At 42.2% G+C, this 25,380-nt stretch overlaps 1 protein-coding gene across 4 annotated transcripts in view; it reads right to left on the bottom strand.

Moving 5' to 3' along the window:
- Window positions 1–25,380, bottom strand: part of LOC127658745 (follistatin-related protein 1-like) — a 57,442-nt gene that overhangs the window by 8,173 nt on the left and 23,889 nt on the right. For 2 of the 4 annotated variants that reach the window (XM_052148220.1, XM_052148218.1), the window contains exons 3-6: window positions 7,286–7,390; window positions 6,141–6,270; window positions 4,082–4,114; window positions 2,201–2,331 (exon numbers count right to left, since the gene is read on the bottom strand). In XM_052148220.1, the coding sequence (XP_052004180.1) occupies window positions 2,201–2,331; window positions 4,082–4,114; window positions 6,141–6,270; window positions 7,286–7,390 (399 nt within the window). The remainder of the gene's footprint in view (window positions 1–2,200; window positions 2,332–4,081; window positions 4,115–6,140; window positions 6,271–7,285; window positions 7,391–25,380) is intronic. The other 2 variants (XM_052148221.1, XM_052148219.1) reach the window with 1 other exon arrangement.

Here is a 25,380-nt window from a genome sequence, read left to right as displayed (position 1 = left end):
ACTCACCACGTGCCCTACCGAGCGCGAGTACCACATATTATAGTCACCACAAGTGACTCTACCCTCCCTAGCAACCGGGCCAATTTGGTTGCTTAGGAGACCTGGCTGGAGTCACTCAGCACACCCTGGATTCGAACTCATGACTCCAACATTTTACTTGCTGAGCTACCCAGGACCCCGACTTGAGTGGTTTGGTCCATTTCTTCTGAAGCGATACACTCACTTTGGGTATAAAACTAAAAAAAATCAGTACTTATTCACCAAAAAGCTTCACTTCTGTCCAGCTCTCCTATGCACATTTATAAGAGAAGCTTGTTCATGCATGACACATGCAACCTTGCATGTTCATAAGAGAACTGACCAGATTAAACCACTTGAGTCATATGAAATATTTTTCTCTACCTTTTATGGCCTTTTTGAGTTTGAAAGTTTGCTTCTTCTTGTGTGTTCCGCAGATTAAAAAAGTAATTTGAGTTTGAGACCCATAAGGGTGAGTAAGTGAGAATTAAATAATTATAATTTTTGAGTGAACTATTCCTTTAAGTGACAAGGTTGCTAAAACAATCCAGTCAGCTTGTGCAGATAAATGATGTAATTCAGTCTAAGTGAATTCTCCCCTTTGTTACATATTGTTAGCAGATAAAACTTGCTTACTGAATTATTGTACAATCCTTCAACTTCCACTAATGCTAATGGTAATGGTTTAATCCATGCTAATGGATTAAACCACCCAAGTCGTTCACTTTCAGTGGGGATTTTTCCTCTTTTTTAGACATTTACACTGAACAGAGTTTGGTGACGTCACAGACCAGACTCCAACCAGTGGTGTTATCTTGTCACTGTGCAGGTGTTGCAGTGAAGTTTGCTCAGAGCGAGATAACCTGACAAGATAACTATGTCTGATCGTTTCAGCTATCTACCGAGTTGTCTACAAATCAGTGCAGGTTAGAAGTGGACAGTGAGACCAAAGACTTAGAGATATACTACATCACTTGGTTTTTTTCAGGACCCAGATTTCAAGGACATCAAGTCCCAACACAATACCACAATGTTTATTGTACTTTACCCTTAAAATAAAACACAAAATATATTAATATTATCATAAACTGCACAGCCCATTTTGGGGTCGCAACCCATCAGTTGAGAACAACTGTGCTACACTACATGCTGATGAAAATGTATAGACATTTAGATATATATCTAAGACAGACTCTTAGTTTCGCTTATGCTATTAATTTAATCTTGTCTCAGGAGTTTGTCAGGAGAGCATATTCTCTGCCTGTACACTGATCCTGTTCACCAAAAATCTAGATGTTATGAACAATTAATGTGTAGAAATAGTGTTCAAGATTGAGTAAAACTTCTTGCTTTTGCCCTCCAAAGCTAGTCCACTACACCCCTCCTCCATTGATTACGTATATTTACTGTAATTCTTTCAAAGAATGATAAAAAATAAACAGGACCTTAATATGGATTATTCTGGTGAAATGATAGTGGCCAGGTCGATATATATAGATTTTGGTGACGGCTGTACAGGCCTGTTCTTCAGCCGTCTGTGCGTCACAGCTTTGTAAACGCAAAGGTGAGCTCAGCTAACTTTGAACAGGCGGATCCATCATGAGGGCATGAGTGTCTGAACTGCTGATATGCATACAGAAGACGTTTTAGACGTGTCTTACGTTGTCAGGAAAATGATTGGGCACGTCTTAAAGCTACTTTGAAGATCAACAGGAGGGCAGATAGTCCCTGTGGAGGGTAATACAGACAAAGCCTTGCGGCTGAAGGAACTAAATCAAACTGCTTTGAAGCCATAATAAAATACTGTCCAATGACCCTAAATGTAAAATAATAAATAAATAAAAAGTCAAATTTTATGCCATTTAAAAAATGTATACTTCTAAACAATCTAAAATGTAATGGAAAAAATATATATATATATTTTGGGCCGGACATTGTCTTATCTCTCTGCTATCATCTGTGCACATCTCCACTGATTGTCAATACACCGTTGTGTTTACAGCATGAATAGACTAGTTTAGACAAGAGTGTGACACACAAGGGTATTCCCAAGAAAAAGAAAATCATTACGACTGTTGCTGCAAAATACTACCCTTTGCAGACAAGAATTAATTCAATAAAAATATAATTACTAAACTACACAAATTCTCATTCATTTAATATATGAAACCAGTGTACAAACCTTGAAGTACTTGAGAAGTATATCAGTAAAGTTGGAACCCTTGGTGAACCAGCCATCTGGAACAACCTCTGTCTGCAACCAGTCGATCACACGTCTGCGCAGCTCATTACGATCAGCGACATAGCACACAACTTCACACACAGACCACCAGACAAAAGGTACCAATGAAAACGAATGAAAGAGTGACATACTAAGCAACACACACAATAATAACTTACTGGATACTTTCCTGGATATTTCAGACCAATGTCAGGTCAGAAAATGCCGCTTTATCGCCTTTATCCTCCGTAGAGCACATTGGTTTTTAGTGAATTTATTTAAGATGATACATGCCACCGTTTTACCTTATAGAGGACATCCTGGACTTTTCAAGTATCCCAAATGTTTGGGGTTTGATCATGACAACTTCCACTAATTACTTTTTAAACATGCAAGCATCATCACAATTCAGCATATATTATGGAAGGAGAAACAGCAGTATTGTTTTGTTATTCTCATTAATATTTGATGGATTTCAAACTGTTCCATTTAAATAAAACATCTCAGAAAATGTTAGTGAGTTTTCAAAGAACAGTACGATTTCGTTTTACAAGGAACAAATTCATTTCTTTGATATCCTCTATAATGGAAATTGGGACTTGAATATGCATTTACAGTATATATATATATGAATATGTTGAATATGTTTTCACAGGTGAATAGGGTAAAAAATAACAGTACCCCTAGGAAATATGAAAACTTTTCCCAAGTTATTAAATTGATTATTGATAAATTTTCTGTTTTGTTTTTTTGTATTACAACATGTCACAAAATTATCTGTTAATTTAAAAACATTTGAAAATGTATAATGGTGGGAACAACGTTTTGGTTTGTGTAATAAATCATAAAGCAAATATTATATTATGAACAAATAATTCTGTACTATGTTTCATAACACAGTTAAGAACCAATGCGCAAACATTGGCTAATACATATTTAGTTGAATTTGAAGTGTCTATGGCAAAATGCTGAACGATAATCTAAAAGAGTAAACACAAATTAAAAAGGTACTGCTAATTCATATGTATAAAGTGTGCATAAAAATATATTTAAAAATTGTAAAGGTTGTTGATTGACAAACCGTCATGTTTACCTACAGTATACTTTATTTCAGGACAAAAATAATATTTATATTTAATTTATATAAAAATATTAATATTTCACACACAAAAACAAAGATCCCCCATTTAGCCTTAACAGACTGTAGGGGTAGGGGCAAGTGCTGTTAGCAAGCACCTATGAAGGCCAGAACAGTACACAAGGGGGTGGGTGGCCAGCACCACACCCAACCGCCTTTGTCTCCCCAATGCCGATGTTTTACACACCGCACCAGGTACTCATTTTAGGCTGAATCGACCGAAGGGAGGCCCGGGACCGATTCAGATAATCGTCACTGGTGTTGGCCATGAGCAGGATTCGAACTCAGGTTGCCAGTTTTGTAGTGTAGCATGCTAACCGCTACACGCACGCACACACACACACACACACACACACACACACACACACACACACACACACACACACAATAGTATATATATATATATTTTTCATTACTTCAAGTGCACTGTAATGACAATAAATAAATATACAATTGAATTAACATTAACATAATATTTATTATAACTTTTTGCTTGGTCTCAGGATGATATGTTCACTGTATTCTCTACAGCTAAGAGTTGTGCTGGGTAAGCAATTCTACTTCAACGTGTCAGAGAAGATATGTCTCATTGTCTAGCCTCATAATATAATGGTAATTGATGCTAATCTGTGCAGCAGGCAGATAAGTAGTTACCAGAGAGCCCTCCAGCTTGGCTCTGTGCCAACTGTCATAATCCCACTCACCTGGACTGGCTGCAGCCTTCTCCTGTTTCTTCTCTATAAGAGACAGAGATAAGACTGTAAGTAGAGGGTTGTTTCACAGGTGAACACGCTGCATATGATCACAGCTGAAGCTTTCATTGGTTATCAGTACACAGAGGACCTCTATGCATCAAATATAGATATCAGGTGATCATGTCATCCCATAGCATGATGCAAAATAAAATGACTAATTAAACGGAAAATGACTTCATTTACGATCCTAACAATATATGAGGTCAAAATAATCTGATGTCTGACTGGAAATTGGATTTGATTTCATGTTCAACGTCCAATGCTCCAACACACCTAGCAGAGATGGTTAAAAAGACTAACAGGTCAAAGTTACAGAAGTTGGTCTACTGATGAGAAGAGTGGTAAGAAATAGAGCTTGTATGATGTCACATCCAGTCTGATAAAAAATGTCCCACAAGGATTTTAAAAGGTGGATGTTGCTTAAATGAAACATTGCCATTTTCTCAATTACTACTTTGCCTTGTTTTCCCGTAAAAATTCCTTCAGAATGATGTATATGTGTTGCTTTAGCACCTGATTCACTAAAGGAAATATGCAATGTTTTAACGTTGCAAGCACGGCGACAAAATTCACGCAATTTGCACAAAGCAATTCTCAAACTTGCAGGTCGCAGATAGGAGGCTTTTTGCACTGAAAATAATTACAATTATTTTAAATATTAATTTAAATATGCCACATTTAGTGTCCAGTTAAGATGGATTGCAGGTGGTTAGTGAAAAAGACGTAAAGATTAAAAATGTGCCACAAATAAGGGGGCCTGGGTAGCTCAGCGAGTATTGATGCTGACTATCACCCGTGGAGTCGCGAGTTCGAATCCAGGGTGTGCTAAGCAACCAAATTGGCCCGGTTGCAAGGGAGGAAAGAGTCACATGGGGTAACCTCCTTGTGGTCACGATTAGTGGTTCTCGCTCTCATTGGGGTGCGTGGTAAGTTGTGTGTGGATTGCGGAGAGTAGCATGAGCCTCCACATGCTGCAAGTCTCTGCGGTGTCATGCACAACGAGCCACATGATAAGATGTGTGGATTGACTGTCTCAGAAGCAGAGGCAACTGAGGCTTGTCCTCCGCCACCTGGAATGAGGTGAGTAACAGTGCCACCATGAGGACCTAGTAAGTAGTGGGAATTGGGCATTCCAAATTGGGAGAAAAGTGCTGCAAATGTTTAGTGAATTTGCCCCAGATATTATATTTTGAAAGAAGTTTATTTTTTATAACCCCACTGGGAAATTTGTATTTTTTTTCTTGTTTCAGTATAAATCTATAGAGAGCAATATTATAAAAGCTTTGGAGCTTTTAACATGGAGAGGGTCCCCTCATAGTGGCTGCCATTTTAGGATCACATGACCAGCAGAATACTACTCTCTTAATCTTAGTAATCACCCTATTATTGGACACTTTCACATGTGAAATAAAGTAGTGATGGCTACTGAAGGACATCTTTAACTGAAATCTATCGTGTTTGAATGATGCTGCATCCACGCCTCTAGGTGTCAGTGTAACTCCAAGACAATGTGAACAAAAACTCACTGAGTGCACCTTTAAGGATGTTTAAATGTTTTAACTGGCAAAGAAGACCAAAATACTGATCAGCAAAACTGTTTAAATACATTGGTTGAGATAATACAAGGTATAAATCTAAATCCCTGAACTGTAAACCATGGCAAATACTGCTTTTGTCTCTACACTAAAACACCAGTCTTCGGTATAGGTACATTATTTTTTTGTGTGAATTGTTTTGATTTAGTGTGTTTGTGCTATCTTTCTTTAAAATAAATGTAACTTGGTATAATAAGTTATTATGTAATGCACACCACAGTATGCTGTATATAACAGAAAGTCACATATATACCGGCCTCCACTTATCATCCATCAACAGTATTCAGCCAATATGTCTGCAGCCCATTTCTGTTCTCCTGAATTTTAGGTTTCACACACACACACACACACACACACACACACACACACACACACACACACACACACACACACACACACACACACACACACACCTTTGCAGTGTCCATCATGGGCCACTTGAATCTTGAGACCAGTAAGGCAGGCATCACGGTGCAGTTCGCAGTGGTTCCGGTAAGTCTTTCCATTATTGCCACACACTGAGCGCTTATGGGGCTTGCATTGCTGCAGGAGAGCGGGAGAGAACAGTTTACTGTTTCAAAAATAGACCTCACTACGCCTGTCACAAGACATCATCACATATTCTGAAAGTGCCATATAGTTATCTTACATAAGAAATAAAATAGTAATTATGCATTTTAATCCAATTTTGTGAAAAGATTTTTTAACATTTAGTAGTCTCATCAAATGAGTCAAAAAACAATTTTTAAAAGTCACAAACATAGATTTGGTGTCTAAATGCATTATTCTGAAAGTTGCACTGTGGCTCTGAATTAATGTTCCTATCCTGCCTTTGGTATGAAGTTGACACTAAGCCTGTAATAAAATGAAAACATGGAGGGGTGGCACAAGAGGGCGAATATTTGTGTGCTACATGTGTGAATGTCAGCTGGTCAGGGCTTTGAAGTGTGTGTAATCTTCTGAGCTGAGTAGGAGACACACAACATGGTCTTTAAATCGTGACATTTGGGCCCAATCCTCCACACACTGCTGTTATTGTATCAAAAATATTCAGCACTTTTTTCAGAACAATGGTCTAAACAACTTTCACTTATAACGGAAGTTTACTAATCCTAAGATTAACAGTAAAGGCATCTAATATTTACCAGTTCAAAATTCTTAACAAGTTAACAAACATGAACATTTTGTGATCATTTAATCATCTGTGTGTCATTCCAAGCCTGTATTTTTATTTTTATTCAGAGAAACACACAACGGGATGTGAGGACGATTGTCTGAGCTGCTCTTTTCCACATTCAACAAATACAAGTGTATGGTGATTTATACTGCCAAGCTATTTTATGGCTTCAGAAGACTTCGAAAATAGCACACACGTTGTCATTTTGGAGTTTGGCCATTTAAATGAGCACATTTTTGTGTTTCAATGAAGAAAAACACAAGTTAACAATGATGAAATTTTTATTTTGAGTGAACTATTCCTTTAAGGCAAGTTTCTAAAATTCAGGTTGCATGTTTGTTTTAATGGGGTTGCATGCATTATTTTAAAGCGATGACTAACCTCAATGCACAGACAGCTGGGCTCTCCTTTATCATTCACTGCACACTCTCTTCCAGCACCACAGAACACATTGGCACACACCTTTGATTTACTCTGAGCCTCCTGCTGACAAACATAGAGAAAAAAAGACATCAGATAAATAATATAAATAAAACACAAACAAACACAGCTAATTAATTACAGAGCAAAAGTGGCAAGTTTTAACAATACCCCTTTTTATATTGATATACAAATGAGCTGTTGGTTCTTGGAGACCCTCGTTTGAGTCCAGACTGGGCCATGTCCCGATGCCAACCCCCCATATATATATAAATATGTTAAAAAGAATGATGGGGCACCTACTGATTCTCACCACCAGAGGGCAGTCTAATATTTATATAAAGCAGTCAACTGTACAGTAAGGATCATAGGCAAGGGGAAAAGGGCAAGGGGTGCTGCAGTTTTTCCGGACGATTTACACATCATGCACGTGAAATGAGGATATCGGAGAACTACGTGTCTCCCTATCATGAGGAAGTTCAACCTGACACAGGAGCTGCTGACACAGTTCTACTCAGCTGTCATTGAGTCTGTCCTGTGCACATCTATCACTGTCTGGTTTGGTTCAGCCACCAAATCAGACAGAATGAAAATACATCGGACATCCAGGACTGCTGAGAGGATTATTGGTGCCCCCTGCTCACTTCCAAGACCTGTACGTCTCCAGAGAGAGGAAACGTGCAGGTAGAATCTTTCTGGACCCCACACACCCTGCCCACTTCCTTTTTGAACTGTTGCCCTCTGGCTGTCGCTACAGAGCACTCAGCACCAGGACAACCAGGCAGAAGAACAGTTTTTAATCTCAGGCCATTAACCATTGAACAATTATCTGCCTTCAGGACTCCCAAATAATTATCTCATGTACATATGTAAATTTACATATTTAATTCAATAATTGTAAATACAACTACCTTGCACATGTATTACCACTTGCACATGTACATATGCCATTCTATGTTATATGTTCTAATTTGTTGTATGTCTATTTATACCCTTACCTTGTTTTATATTTCTCACTGTAATGTTCTGTGTGCACTTACTTGTTTAACCAAACTTCCTATAACCAAAAAAAAAAAAAATAAATAATAAAAAAAAGATTCTTGTGTATGTGAGCAAACTTGGCAATAAAGCTGATTCTGATCACTATACGCCCATTGTACTAAGGGGCCTCAGTTTGTTCCTAGGAGGCACCACATGCCCTAACCCCACCCTAATCCTAACCATATGGAGCCTGTAAGGCTGAGTACCCTGCAAGAAACAACCAGAAGCACCTTTCTCCCATCGCGATCAATTCATGCATAGAAAAGAAAACACCAGAATATGAAGTTTTTTCTCAGCTGTGGTTTTAGAGGCTTCTGTAGGGCGACAGACAGATCATAAGAACACAAAGCTCTAACCTGTGTGAGTGTGTGTGTGTGTGTGTGTGTGTGTGTGGGTTAGAGGTCGACCGATATGGGTTTTTTCAGGCCGATCTTTTGAAATCCGGGTCGGCCGATGGCTGATAAATGCTGCCAATATGTAAAAACATATTGTATAAATAATGTATAACAAATATATTAAATAAACAAAGGTGTTACTAACTGCTCCGAGACAGGAAGGTTGAGATCCAAATGCAGCTTTAATTAAGGGGCAATCCAGACACGTAATCCAATATTCAGAGCATCCAACAGAAGCACAGGCATGGATGGGTATCGTTAAGGTTTTAATGTATTACTATCTTACCGATACTGCTTATCGATCCGGTACTTTAAAGGTATTCTTAACGGTTCTATATATATATATATATATATATATATATATATATATATATATATATATTACACAAAGATAAACGTTATATAGGCACAGTGATTTAATTTCAGGAAGGTCTACTAACATTACTGTTCAGGTGTGGTCTAAAAAGAAATCTAATAAAGTAATAAATTTTAAAATAACACTGCATAGTTTATCATAGATAGATTAATGCTCATTATTGCAGAAGATATTCATTCAAGAGCTGTAAGTGATTTTCTCTTTGCCTTTTGTTGTTTGATTCGCAGTAATGGCTCAATCCTCACGTTTAATAGACTGCTTCCCCTTTAAGACCGAGTTCAGATCTAATAGGCTCCTGATGTGCCATATTTTCTCCCCAACTATTTCCATAACTACGTCAATTTAAGACATAAACTGTGTTTAAGTGAATCTCCAAGCCGGTCGTTTTGACATATTTTTGTGTATATTTGATCGTTTAGACGCGCACATGAAACCCAAAGTAGCCTATACTTTGCTTGTCTCTTTGCAGTGTGTTTTGGAGCGCGCGCCGCCTTGGGAACGGTATCTCTTGCGCTCTTTTTATTATTAAACACGTCCCGCAATTTAGCAACAGTAGCTAGACTGTATTTTACAACAATCACCGATCGTGCTGATTCTGACGTTAAGTTTGAGTTTTAGGGAGAAATGTCAGTACCGCTGTGAAGGGAAGGAAATTGTGCTAGACAGAATGCGGCTTATGTATAAATATTCTTTTTTTAATCTTTAGAAGGCGAAATCTAAAATAAAATCAGAATAATATGACAGATCTAAAGTGTAAACACGCTACGTTTGAATGTTTAGTTCTGTCACTCATTAAGCAGGGCTCATGTTGTGCTCGCTGTTACAGCACCGCGTGAGAGATCTCTCTCTATCTCTCTCTCTCTCTCTGACTGCGAATAGCTAAATTGCATCACAGACAAATGGTTTCATATTATTATACATAGAAATGGCTGGCGAGATAAAATAACTTTCTCTTTATAGCAATAATAAATGTATTTTCTTAATTTCTCCAGTACCGACAGCAGAACAATAGGTTACTATCGTAACCCCGGTTCTCTGAAACATCGAGTGGAGAGATCCACCTATGGGAAGGGCATCCGCACCTGACCTATGCAGAAGCATCCAATTGCACCAAGTTTGGCCTGACAGACAGAAGCGCGTGTCCAATGCTCGGTAAAGGACCCGCCCCTTACCAAGTGCATAAAACACTCGTACGCGCTATCTTACCTCAGTGAGCATATTCACTTCTCGTGCAGCAAGCGGGGCAAGCTTGGTGGATCTCTCCACTCGATGTTTCAGAGAACTGGGGTTACGATAGTAACCTATAGTTCTCTTTCATCATCTCGTGTTCGAGATCCACCTATGGGAGATATGGACAGCTCCCCGATTGCCCAATACACTACAATGAGGCCCTGAAAGCCAGAGGACGGTCACCTCGAAAGGCGGTGCATGACACGTCACACGGAAACCACCCCACAAAGTGAGGAAGCCACTTTAGCAACAAAGAATAGCATATGGTAACATGCATTCGTGAATAAACCTGGCCGCACTCTAATGGTGAATATATGGTGGCAGGTGTAGAGTAGAAACATGCTTAGTGACTTTAAAGTGCTGGACTAGGCAGCCCAGACTTAAGGAGGGGTGGAGGGCCTAAGAGCACAAAGCTACAAAGAGCCGACACCCAGGACAGAATGAGCTACCGGGGTTCTGGTGACATCTAGCCGGTAGTATCTGGCAAATGTATGGGGAAAGGCCCAGCTTGCAGCGGCACATATGTCCTGCAAAGAGACTCCCTTAAATAGAGCCCAAGAGGCAGCCATACCTCTAGTGGAGTGAGCTCTGATGCCCTCTGGGGGCTGCACTCCCTTTGATTCATATGCCAAAGATATAGCTTCCACAAGCCAATGAGAAAGGCGTTGCTTGGAAATGGAGTTTCCTGAGTGCGGGGGGCCCCAAGAGATGAAAAGCTGGTCGCTTTTTCTAAACGAGCTGGTCCTGTCTAAGTATGCCCGCAGGGCACGAACAGGACACAAAGCGTTCAACCTCTGATCCTCTGTGGAGGAGAAAGGAGCTGGGTGGAACGCGGAGAGCTCAATCACCTCACACGTGAATGCCGGGAAGCATTTTGGCATAAAGGCCGGGTTGGGCCTGAGAAAAACCTTATCTCCACTGAGAGAGAATTTAGTGCACGAGGGATGAACAGAGAGTGCATGCATATCACTGACCCGCTTGACAGATGCCAAGGCCAAGAGCAAAGCTGTCTTGAAAGACAAATTCTTAAGGGAAATACTCCCCAGGGGCTCAAACGGCTGTTGAGACATTGCGTCCAGCACCATGGAGAGGTCCCATTCAGGAACGACTCTCCTGGGGACTGGAAGAGAGCGGCGTGCGCCCTTCATAAACCTACTGAATAAGGGGTGTTGCCCCACCGTAGCGCTGTCGAACCCCACATGACATGCAGTGATAGCCGCTAAATAGACCTTAATAGTGGAAAAGGATCTTCCCTTGTCCATAAGGTCCTGCAAAAAGCATAAGATGTCGGTGATTGAGCACTGATATGACGTTACCCGTCGCCCTTCACACCACTCTTCGAACACACGCCACTTACAGTCGTAAAGAGACCGTGTCGAAGAGGCTCTGGCACACTGAATGGTGGCCACAACACGTGGGGGGAGCCCCAATGTGTTTAAGTTGGCCCTCTCACCCTGTCCGGGTGTGGGTGATAAATTTCCCCGTTCGTTTGAGACAAAAGGTCTGTGCGAAGTGGGAGGGGCCATGGCTGGGCATACAGCAGAGGGATAACCTCTGAGAGCCATGGCACCTTGGGCCACCTGGGAGCTATCAAAATCATGGTCAAGCTCTGTTCCCTCACCCTGGCCAGAGATGGCGTTATGAGGCAAAGGGGAGGAAATGCATAAAGCAGCACGTTGGGCCACGGGTGGGCCAGTGCGTCCACGCCGAGGGGGGCGCCCTCGTCCCGTATCGAGAAGAACATAGGACAATGGGCGTTTTCGCGCGAGGCGAAGAGATCTACGGTTGGCTGGCCGAACCTCCTCCACAGTAGACACACTATCTGAGGATGGAGGCGCCAGTCTCCGTAGAGCGGGTTTCCCCTTGACAAGAGGTCTGCGCCCCTGTTCAGTATGCCCGGGACATGGGTCGCCCGTAACGACAGGAAGTGCCGCCTGCTCCATACTAACAGCCTGTGAGCGAGAGCATGCAGCTTGGAGGAGCGCATCCCCCCCGGCAGTTGATATATGCTACAGCTGTCGTGTTGTCGCAGCGCACCAGCACATGATGCCCCTGCACGCAGGGCAGAAAGTGATTCAGAGCCTTCCACACAGTGAGGAGCTCTAAATAATTTATATGGGCTGAGTGAAGTGTGCTTGGCCACACACCATTCACTGTTCTGCCCTCTTGCGTGGCTCCCCATCCTGTTAAGGACGCGTCTGTCGTCACTACTTTCCGCAGCATAATCGCCCCGAGAGGGGTCCCATGCGCGTAGAACTCTGCGTTCCTCCAGTGGCGCAGCGCTGCTGTGCACGAGCGCGTCACTGTGACAGAGCGGCGGAGATCGCTTAAAGGGCTGAGTTGAAGAGTTAAAACCCACTTCATGAACGCCCTCATTCTCAGAAGGCCCAAAGGCAGGACATGTATAGCCGCAGCCATAAGACCCTGTAGCCTGAGACATGCGCGATAAAGTATTCTCGTTCCTTCTTTGAATTGTGAGAGGCAATTCATTAAGGAGAGAACGCGCTCTTGTGAGAGACACGCGCGCATTGTAACCGAATTCAGCTCCAGACCCAGAAAAGTAACTCTCTGCGCGGGAGTGAAATTGCTCTTGCTCACGTTCACTCTGAAGCCGAGCACTGTGATGTGAGCGAGCACACAGGCAGTGTTTTGCAATACAATCTCTCTCGAATCAGCTATAATCAGCCAATCGTCTATGTAAGTCAGGATTTTGAGCCCCGCTATTCTCAGCAGGGCTAACCCTGCTTCCGCACACGTACAAAACACTCTTGGACTGAGTGCTAGGCCAAATGAAAGCACTGTAAATTCGTAACATATGCCTTGGAAGGCGAAACGAAGAAACTTCCTGTGTGGCGGGTAAATGTTGATGTGGAAAAACGCATCTTTCAGATCGACTGACGTGAACCAATCGCTCTGTTTTATTGCACGAGAGAGAACGTTGTGGGTTAACATCCTGAAATTGTATTTCCTTAAATGTTTGTTCAACACTCTAAGATCCAGAATAGGACGAAGTGAACCTTCCTTTTTTGGAATCAGGAAATAACGGGAGTAAAAACCCTGTTGACATTGATGCGGAGGCACCGCTCGCACCGCCCCCTTCTCGAGAAGAGAAGAGATCTCGTCTTTCAGAATGTGCGCGGAGCTCTCTTCTGTGTGAGAAAAGATAACTCCACTGAAACGTGGGGGTTTCCTGGCAAACTGAAGTCTGTAGCCCTTCGAAATGGTGCGAATCACCCATTCTGGGGCAGACACAGACTGCCAGGCTGTCATGTGTGACGTGAGAGAGCCCACACTCACCGGCGAGTTGCCTAGGGCAGGCAATACAACCGGATTGTTCATTTGTGATACAATGGCGCCATCTAGTGGACAACTTAGGGGCGACATGTAGAATTTCAGAGGAACAACAGTACTTGGCAGAGCTTTCGCTCTCAGTGTTTGATATTTTTGTTGTTCTTGTTTTTTTGTTGTTTTTATTTTTGAAACACACACAGGGAATTGAACCTTTATTGAATGTGTGTGAAGTGGTTTGTGCAAACTGTGAAGAGACTGTGGTTGAGCGCTTTTCAACAGTGGTAGGGCACTCTTGGACAGTGAATTTCCCCCCAGTTCTGGAACTGGAAGCTGGGAGGGGAATTCTTTTATGGACCACACCTGAACTTGTGACATGTCCATATTGAACTGGGGTTGGGCACCCGAACGAGGGAAAAGGGGCCCTCGAGCTGAGGACTTCCTCCTTTTGTGTAAGGGGGGGGGAAACTCAAGCTTGTGTCCACTGGGCTGGTCGCCTGAAAACCTGGACCGAGAAGCCCCTGGAGCTGAGCATCAGGTAGGCCTCTTCCTCTTCCCGTCCGACGGGGTAGAGTGGGTGGGCTTTTTCGCTGCAGCCGCCGCGAAGGATGTCTTACCCCAGGGCTTAGGAGGATGGTTGGGTTGCTGGCTAGGCTGCTGGCTGGGTGGCCTGCTGCGAGCCTTAGGCCTGGCTGTGTTATGGTACGGCCGTCCTGTGGCTGGGGCCTGAGGGGGCTGTGCGGGAGGCTGGTGTGGAGTGGCCTTTCTAGGCAGGCACAGTTTAAATGCCTCATCCTCCTTCTTCTTATCATCGCACCGCTGTTGCATAAGTGCAACAGCAGGGCCAAAAAGAGCCTGGCCTGGTTCCACTGGGGCTCCTGCTATGCGTCTTTTCTCACTGTAGGGCAGACCAGAGAGATTGAGCCAGAGGGCCCGTTCCCCCACAACACATAGGGCCATGGAGCGTCCGCCGGCTTGGACGGCCTGGCGGGCGTTACGAAGGACCAGGTCGTTCACGATAACGATCTCCTTCCACAGTGTCGGCGATGGCACGCCTTTCTCCAAATGAGTACTCATGTCCTCCAACAGCTCGGCCTGGTAGGCCGAGAGGAGGGAGGAAACATTTAGAGCCCGTACCGCGAAAGCCGAGGCCTTGTACGAGGCCTGGAAGACAGATGCTGAGAAGCGGTCCATCTTATTAGGGAGAACTGGCTTAGGAGGGGCCAGTAACCCTCCCTGCGAGGGGTTAAGGTGTCTGGCGATCGAGGGCTCGATGGTGGGAGGGTCGCCCATGCCACACGCTGCCATATCCTTAACCTCCAGACCCGCTAAGCTGTGCTTAAGATCTAGCGGGTCCTTCCAATAGTGTCGCATGTGCTTAGCGCACGCAGGGAGTACAGGCATAAGCTGCTTCCTAGGACCGGGAGGGGGACCTAGGAGTTTGCCGTCATACACATCCCTCTCTTGGTCGGCGGCGTTCTGGAGGGCCGGCCATTCCATGCCGAGACGAGCGGCCGCTCGCTCACACACCTCGAGAAGGACCGCGTGCGGCAGTGTAGCCGAGCCGCTAACCGGGGGAACTTGGGTGGACGGGGTGGTTTCTTCGTCGTCCAAGCCCTCAAGTATAGCGGGGTCCTCGTCCTTGCCTGAGCCGGGCGGCTCGTAGTCGAGCGAGGAAATACCGGGAAGGATTTCCTCGAGTAGGCCCTCGTTAGACTGGTCAGCCCAACTGAGAGCAGGCATGCTCTGGGAAGTCCCCGGAGCTGTAACGCTTTCACCTACTCCAGCGTCCGAGTCGTAATGTTCGTCCGTGCTTTGGGAGGATGCAACTTTGAGTCTTCGTCGAAGAAGCTTCCTAGGCAGGGCGAGGCAATGGGTGCAGTTCTCAGGAAGTGAAAGCGCTTCCTGCGCGTGTCTTAGTCCCATGCACACCACGCAGAAGGGATGGGCATCCCTCGCGGCAATGAGTGAACCGCAGGCGGCAGGGCATGCACGCGACTGCACGTCCGGTGGGTTAGTGGGACCGGAGAGCTTGTGATCCATCGGAGAGGTGAAAGCTGAGAAACAGGCGGGCAGCCTGAGCAAATCCAGGTAGCGAGCGTGGGTGGCTTGCAACCCGAAATAATCGCAACTAAACGCAACCGTCTGACAATCACGCCTGGCGGAGGCTGATCGAATGGATATTTCCTCCTGTTGACTGTGGTGAAGTCAGCGAAAACCGTAGAGCTGCGAAGCAAAGAGGTCGCGGAAGCTGAATAACAACTGAGGTAAGATAGCGCGTACGAGTGTTTTATGCACTTGGTAAGGGGCGGGTCCCTTACCGAGCATTGGACACGCGCTTCTGTCTGTCAGGCCAGACTTGGTGCAATTGGATGCTTCTGCAGAGGTCAGGTGCGGATGCCCTTCTTATTGGTGGATCTCGAACACGAGATGATGAAAAAGAACCGATAACGTCAGAGCTTACCAAACCCAGTCCTTCAATAGCCTATACTGCGTTGGTATCTTTTGTATTACTTATTTCTCTGCATTGAGTGACAACCCTCTCAAATATAAGACACACAAACAGAACAAATAAAAGTATCAGATTCACTGTCTGTAATAGCAAAATTCTTGCTTCCTTATTGTGACATGATAGCAACCCTTCTGCTGTGATAATGCAACTTCAACTACGCTATCAATATCCAAAGTTGCGTTTGTCGCGTTTTTGTTGGCAGTAACATATCAAAAGTTTTTAATTAAATATAAAGGAGTTATACAAATTTAATCCTTACTGTTTTCTCCAAGGAACTTAGCTCCTTCCTTAGGCACTGGATGAGGTCTGCTCACTCTGCTTGAAAATGACTCTAGGGGCAGTGTGCGTCGAACACGTGTTCCACAACAACACTAGGCTGCCCACAGATGCGCCTGCCTAATAATCTTGATATACTTGGATATTGGCCGATGCCGATTATGTAAAAAAATGCAAAAAATCGTGTAAATTGTCAAAGGATGAGTAAAGCACAATATTCTTCTGAAGAAAAAAACCTTAATATTGAGGATTGATTAACTTGTTTTTATTAATATAAACTGTAATAATACAATACAAAAATATTTAATAATATACAACAGTTAGTTCCGGTTCTTGAATCTGATTGGACGAGAGATACTGATACCATCAGTACTCGGACGCTTCACTGTGTGTGTATCACACCGCTTGTGTTCGTGCTGTTCTAAACTAAAGTGTAAGAGTAGTGCATATGTGTTAAGAGTTATGTATAAGTGTCTCTTACTTGTATTTTTTATAATATTTTTTTAAACGAACAACTTCAGCATTACGGCTCATCACAGCTGAGAGACACAACAGACTGATTAATTACACAACTCAAGCCACTTACCACTTACTGGAGAAAAGGTACGGTTCAAAATGGCGGAGGACATTGTGGTTTCTATTGTGTAAGACTCTTGCGCACCGGCTACCGCGAAGTAGGGAGAAACTATTGGACAGCTATTTTTCCACTGAGAAACCTGATCTTCAGAAAGCTGACAGCATCTCTGCTTGGGAGTGGCAACAGGTGATCACACACTCTCCGTGTCTCTCTCTCTCTCTCTCACACACACACACACAAACACATCCCTACTTGTTTATCCAACAGCACAAGCCGTGATACTATTTCTAACGTGATATTTTTACTAACGTAGGCTTGAACGCATCATTCAAGCAACGGCAGATTCTAATCTGTCACGTAAGAAAGTAATTCCATGCACAAATGTGTTTTTATGACCATACTCAGTTTTTCCTCATTATTTAAAATGTACTTCTTCATTTAACTGTTGTATATAAGCAATATCACACTCACAATTGTGCTATACGGCCCTAAATCAGCACTACTGTGATCAACTACGGCACTCGACCTGTGGCCGAATCACAGCAGTGCTGATGTAGGGCCATATCACACTCTTGCTCATGTGATAGTTCTTAATTAAACAACAGTAATGATATAATAATACAATTTAATCATAATTTATTGTTAAACTACTGTTCACTATTTTTTTATTTTATGCAAATAAAAGGAAAAAAGGGAGAATAAAAAATTCACTAGTATCCAACCCCATCACAAGTGCTCTCTTCAGTTCGGCAAGGCCCTGACCACAAGCATCACGAATCTCTTCAAAACGGGCTACCATTTTTGTTAATACAAATCATATACTGAAAGCGAAAATTGCATTATATACTGCATAAATACAATGAAATATGACATTTCATTGATACTGTTTTCAGTCTTGGGTGCTTCAGCACCCCCCATCCCACACCTTTGGGTAGGATTTGCTGTTTCTAAATGATGGAAATCAAAGCTCTTGTAATTACATTACTGCAACAAATGTGCATTTAACTACATGTACAAATGCAAATCTGTTCTGAGTGTACACTGACCTCGTTTCGTGGTTTATCTTCATCATGAAACCAGTGCAGCCACTAAATTGGAAACTGCTTTAAACAGAAACTACTGGACCACAAATTCACTTTTTCCACACAAACATTGACAAACATGCATAATATTTGTACTCTCTCGCTCTTTATCTAACACACGCACGCATGCACCCACGCGCGCACACACACACACACACACACACACACACACACACACACACATTAACAAACATGCATAATATTTGTACTCGCTCTCTCTCTTTATCTAACACACGCACGCACACACACACACACAGAGACACACACATCCTTGTGTCTGGGGACAGATGATTGATAACTATCTCTAAAAATGGCCAAACTCTCTCTACCCTCTAAACACTCTAGAGAGCCTCCTGCCACCATTTTCCCTGTCAACTAGCGGTTCTCCTTGTAAACCAGGGCAAGTATAGATTTGGAACAGGAACCTCTCATCATGCAACAAATATTTCCCTCAAGGTAAAAATGCATTAGAAAAAGACTAATGGTCACCAAAAATTATACATAAAACATTTTAAGTGTTCCAAACTTTAATAGTGTATTTAAAAAGACTAGTTAAATCATGCTTAATTCTTGTCTTTTATTGGCAGAGTCGCAGTCGAGTCCAGCTCATCCGAGTCCAACTCCAGTTCGAGACCAGAGTAAGTTGAGTTCGAGTCAAGACCAAGACCAGAGAGAGCAAAGTCTGAGTCGAGACTGTGACTAAAAAAGACTAGGTTAAACAACTATTGACTCTAGGCTCATATATAAAATATAATTCATTTATTTGATCTTTAGCTTATGTTGGGATATACAATTTTACCCATAGTGAGAATAAAAATGAAATAAATTCCACATCCTAGGTAAAGTAAGCACAATTAAAAATTGTGCACAGACATTTTGAGGGGCAGATGCTCTAAACCTTTTGAGGGGCAGTAACTTCATATATTGCCTATTACAGTTTTTCTCGATTGCCAATTTTTTTCAACCATTTTGGAAGCTTGTGGGGCATTGCTGTGGGGGTCCTGTCAGGGATGGCTCAGGCATTCCAGGGTATTTTTGCCCCCGCTGTTTGGCTAGGGAAAACATAGCCAGTGATGTTGATGAAAATCTCGAGACAGGATGCTGACCAAGAATGTACTGTTATTGCTATTACTGTACTGTAGCGTACTCTAACCCTCTTACCAAGGTGAAGAATCTCTGTTTGTTTTCTTAGCCTTTGTTTTCTGCAAATTCCAATTTGGCGACTTTGTGTTGGTGACTTAAAGTTTATTACTCTGTTTACTACAGTGTCAAGCAGTTGCAGTAATGCACTGTAGAATGTTTGAATGGAAAATAAACATCCTATAAGAAGGACAATTGTAGTATTTGTGTGATTGTAAGATTCACATCATGTCAAACTCATGAGTGGAACTTATCTGAAATTCAGGGACAAATATTGGTTCATGAAAACCTTTTTATAATGGCTTTTTCAGTTCCACCCAGAAGTGTGTAAAGGATGGTTGAAAAAAACAGAAAGTTGATGGTTTTGGGTGTAATTTGAATGCAAAGTTTATATATATATATATATATATATATATATATATATATATATATATATATATATATATCTCATAAAAGATAGTAGACATAGCTGGGCTCTTTTTCTTCTCAAATATTCTCTCTGCTCCACCTTCCCTGATTTGGATTTATATGTGAGGTTGCAGTATCTGCCTCACATCCAAAATTCAGATATACCTTCTCTATATTTCCTTTTTCTTTGCCTCTTTTTTCTTTGCGTTCCTCTAACATCTGCCTGAAACAGGATCCTATGAATAGAGTGCTAGCCAATCACCTGCTGCCAAGTTGAGCCTGGAGTAATGATTTAGGAGTTTCCTGAAATACCCCTCATGCCTTCCAAAACCTCCTTTGCATCTATCCGTAATAAAAAGTTTCTGTCTGTGTTTCAAGAAGGGTGTCGTCACATCTGAAATCTTGCATGTTCTTTTCTTTTCCATGAGATATTTGTTGCTCCCACCCTGCCTTAACCAAAACACACACACACACACACACACACACACACACACACACACACACACACACACACACACACACACACACACGACCTCCCAGTTTATGCATGAGTCATACAATGTAACCAAACTTTCCATGGGGGAAATTTTCTATTTGAAGGCTGTTTGTTTTTTTAGCCAGCACGGTTTAAGTGGAATACAGATGTATCATTTTCACAGAATCTGAGAGCAGTTATACTATTGAAATAAATGTTTAAACAATGTCCAGCAATGGTCAATACCAGTCAACAATGCTCAAATTCATGATCAGCTCATGTGGTCCATCCAAAAATGTAAATTCTGTAATCCTTTATTCACCATCATGTTGTTCTTCCACATGACTTTCTTTTTTTCCAAGAAAGTGTAGGTAGTGTGTTAGTCTCAGTCACATTCACTTTCACCGAATAATGTCATGCTGCCTAACATCTCCTTTTGTGGAGGGAAGAAAATCATAGGGGGTCTGGATCAAAATAAGGGGTAAAAGTAACTTGTTTTGGGGTAAACTATGCCATTAAGGTCATCAGAGGATTGCAGACACAATGCTGCCATATTAAATCCTTTTCATTACAGTTTTGTACTGAAAATAGAGGCAGACTGCTGTTGTGGATCAGCGGTAGCAGAGGTATATAAAATGAGAGGGAACAGAACCAAGCCTCATGCATAAATGAAATCTCCTTCTCTACAGGGAAGCCATGCTGACATTTAAATGAATGAATGTTTTAGCATACTTAGCTAAATCATATCAAAATGCAGATATGTTGCCATGACAACCAGACAGGAAGGCTTGAAAAGAGTTCTGAAATGTACTTTAGAAGTAAACGATGATTCAAGCCTGGAGCTGAACTATGACCTCTAAAATGTAATTGTCAACATCATACCACCAAGCCTTGGGTTAATTCTCAAACTAGACTCAGCCTGTCTCAACTGATCTTACACTTTAATTACTGTCCTCTCTTTTTCCTCCCTTGTTAGCATTCCCGTTTTACAATGCTTGAATAAATGCAATCACTCTCAAATGTCAGCATCAGAGCTTTGGTGATTTGAAGTCCACTTTTCCTAAGTTTACTTCCAGGGGAGTAATTCACTTGTCAAGTTTGAAAAGAGTTAGGAATCGAGAAAAGTTTCTTATTCAGAACCAGTTGCATTTAAAAAAATGTTTTAATTGCATAATGATTTTCATGACATTTGGATGGTTCTTGTTCAGACCTCGCCCACTAGCACCTGGACCTTACCCTCTCTGCACTACCCTTCCTGCATATAGCTAGCACAATGAGGATGCCAGATTCCCCTTTATATTGAACACTTTCCCCTTTGGACAATTTATTCCTTTTTTCTGTTGTTATTATTTTAAATAAATGCCTCTCCAGGCCCTGACGCCACACTCACTATGTCTGTCTTTTGCTCACCCCACCACAGTGGTGGAGAATGAAGGTAAATTTGGGCAGGGACGGCACAGTGGGCACCAACAGTGATGTCACTCTCCCTCTCGTACGATGGTTAGATGGAAAGCCTGGAGTGGGACAGAGAAGACATGGGGATCGTATGGCCTGGTTTAGGAAGTAGCATACCCACATGGGGGGTGAGGAGGGTGCACCTTCGGCTCTGGATTCCATGTCTGGAAAGACGCATGAGAGGAGAAGCCGCCGGGGTGATGTGGTGGAATAACCCACCCCTCCTTCTCATACTTCTCATGATATTACATCAGCCTGACCATTATATATATATATATATATATATATATATATATATATATATATATATATATATATATATATATATATTATAGGTGAATATACTGTATATATACAGTTCATGTTTTTTCCTGGAATGGGGTGGTAAGAATAATCAGAACTGCCACTGCATATAACACATAATGACTAGTGCATTCTGATTTGTGAACGAATAACTGAGACAGTTTTTAACGAATCAGTCATAAATCTCATGTGATATGTCACTAACTGAATTAATTATTTTTATTATGTGATACTTTAAACTCAAAACAAACATACTGTATGTAATAAAAAAAATCATTAATGTGAATCGTCAAAGAACCAGAAATGTCACAGAATCAAAATCGTTGATTCAGAATCAGAATAGAATCATTCAAATTCTTTACAACTCCCATCTCTAGTGGCTACAGATCACTAGTTAGAAATGTAGGCTTTTCCCCAAGCATGGAAACACTGACTTTCTATTTCACACACACATTATTAGAGAATGTGAACAGTGTTGCCGTTGTTTACCCTATGAGCTGTTCTGCTAGACTGAGAGCTTGAAGAGGAAAGATGCGGAGGTAACATTCCTTGTGTAGAGGAGTCGAGGAATGTGGGCTTATGTCTGTCTCTGAAATCATGACCACATAGTAATGTGACCTTCCTTTCAACTGTATGTGCCATAGCTAACACACCTATAAAGTCCTAGTCTCCAAATCTTAAAGGGGGGGCATTGCGATTAATTTTTAACGCATTCTTTTTTGTAAAATTAATCGTACTGAATTAACACGTTAAATAGACAGTCCTAATTTTAATATGTTTCTTGAGGCTCACTTATAATATTAGTAAAGTTGTTTTGCACAGAAACAGTCATATATTTGTAAAACATTATCATTTTCCACTCTCATTGAAACGCTCAGTTTCAGTGAATGCCCACTGTTATGATTGGCTCTCTGCTCTTGACTGACCTTCTCTCTCATTGACATCTCACTGCTCACCGCTACAGGGTGTTGCTACAGAAGTGATAAGGTAACATAGGCTTTGATGTGTAGTTGTGGAGGCCGTCAGATGCATACGTCTATCACGCTTTGACATCACAATCCGGAGGAGGTAGAGAATGAGTCATTTTGACACCTTGTTTTTAACAAATGCTGTTTTTCCAGTGAGGAGGAAAATTTTAGTTCTGAAACTTACAGTATGTTTTTAAAGTACAATGACCTCTTATATGTTAAACGATCAAGGAAACCTTTAAGTAAGGCAAAGGCAACTTGGCAGTAGAGGCAACTTAGTGTGTGAGAATGCATGCATCTACAGGGGTATTTATTCATAAAGCACTTCAAATGCTGCAGGTCACTCAGTCTCTGAGCTGCTGGTTACTAAAAAGCGTTCCTACTGTTGTTTTCAACTGTATCAGGTGGTAGATCACGTGAGCGCCATTGTCTACAGTATATCCATATTGGTAGTTGCCGCTCATAAAGTTGAACTCTGCTTAACTTTTTTTGCATTGGCAATGGTCGCTGTTGCTCATGTCACTATAAATCGGCAACTCTTATTGAAAATGAATGATTCCGGTTGCTGCAAGTCGCTGCATGAGTGAACGCTACTTAATGGATGACGTGTCTAAATAAGTGTTTTGTGTCTTTTGTGTTCTACAGGAAAAAAGAAAGACTTGTACGGATTTATAAAAACATAAGGGTGATTAAAACCATGGTAGAATATATTTTTTAGTATACAATAAAATTGGATGTTATGTTTTGCAGAATTGTTTTTTAATTATCATTATAATTTTTTTAATCACAGCTGGTTAGTATGGCTAAGTAATTATTTATTGAGGTGCCCACAGAAAATACAGCACAAATACTTCCAGAACAGCGACCAGAGTCATTGTCAAAGTGTATTTATCAGCGTTCTTGTCTTTGTTTCTTTCCCTTATAAATGTTTTTGTCTCATTTCTCTCATCGAATAGTCCATCTATTTTAATTTGGTCCAAATGGACCTTGCAGAAGAAAAGCACATTACATATTACAAGAATGTCTCTCTTACACAAATTCAAAAGAACGTGTTATTTTGCCGTGATCAAAATAGAGCCGAGGCAGGGCGCTGTAGCAAAAGCTCTTCTATGTGCTGTCTGTTTTATGTTTGTTTTTATCTTTGATGCACTTGCCACTTTAAGCTATGGCCGCGAGACACTTCTGAGGATTCGTGAGGAAGTTTGTGGATTGTCATCTGTCAATACTGGTCTGAGGTGTGCTGATTTCGATGCGTGCCCTATTCGAGGCAAGCGAGGCCAGGACTCGGGTCGAGGAGGTCGGGAGCAGAGCGAAGGGACTGGGCGGAGGTATCGCCACACACGCCGTACATCTGAACCCCTGAGTGGGGATACTACAGGCTACCAGCGGCGGAAGCACAGACACCGAGGGAAGCGAGGGGGGTTGCTTGTGAAGCTGCGCAGCCGCCAGTCGAGGATCCCGCTGCCGTCCATCTACCTGGCGAATGTTCAGTCATTGCCGAACAAGACGGACGACCTGCTGAGCCGCATTAAGACTTAGCGCGAGGCCCGGGACTGCTCCGTGTTTTGTCTGACAGAGACGTGGCTACACAGCGGCGTGCCGGACTCTTCTTTCCAGCCGCCGGGTTTCTCTGTCCACCGCTCGGACAGGGTGAAGGAGAGCACCGGGAAAACGAAGGGTGGAGGTGTGTGTTTTTTAATTAACGAACTTTGGTGCATGGATTGTGTTATCATGAACAAAACTTGCAACGCTAACTTGGAATGTCTTATTTTGAAATGCCGCCCCTTTTATCTCCCACGGGAGTTTTCGGTAATGTTCCTGTGTGGTGTTTACATACATCCGCGGGCGGACATTTCTGTTGCCTTGCGGGAATTAAGTGACATTGTACACAAATTTGAGAACTCTCATGTTAATGCTGTGCTTATAGTAGCTGGTGATTTTAATAAGAGCAATTTTAAAACTGCTTTTCCCAACTACTATCAGCATGTTAAACATCCAACTAGGGGAGCACATATCCTGGATCACTGTTACAGTAATGTAAAATCTGCTTATCAATCTAGTCTCAGACCAGCCTTTGGAAAATCAGATCACTCTTCTGTGTTACTTCTTCCTACATATATACAGAGGAGTAAACAATTAAAACCTTCGTCATGTATTGTTCAGTGCTGGACGAAGGAGAGTGAAGTGAAACTGCAAGGATGCTTTGATGCTACTGATTGGTCTGTGTTCCGTTCAGAAAATTTGGATGAGTATTGTGATGCAGTGACTGGGTACATTGATTTCTGCATTGATTGCTGTGTTCCAAAAAAGGTAACAAAACAGTATGCTAGTCAGAACCCGTGGTACAATGGTGATGTGAATAAGAAAATACAACAGCGGGCCGTGGCTTTTAAATCTGGTAACGCTGCTGCTTATAAGTTGTCCAGATATTCTTTGGAGCGGTCAATTAAAGCTGCTAAACGAGCCTATGGAGCTAAGATAGAGGGACATTTCATGGAGGCGGACCCACAACGTATGTGGCGAGGGTTAA

Source organism: Xyrauchen texanus, chromosome 18 (assembly GCF_025860055.1).
Source record: "Xyrauchen texanus isolate HMW12.3.18 chromosome 18, RBS_HiC_50CHRs, whole genome shotgun sequence".
Classification (NCBI taxonomy): Eukaryota; Metazoa; Chordata; class Actinopteri; order Cypriniformes; family Catostomidae; genus Xyrauchen; species Xyrauchen texanus.
Note: the sequence above shows the minus strand (reverse complement) of the source record. Positions and strands in the feature narration are given on the sequence as shown.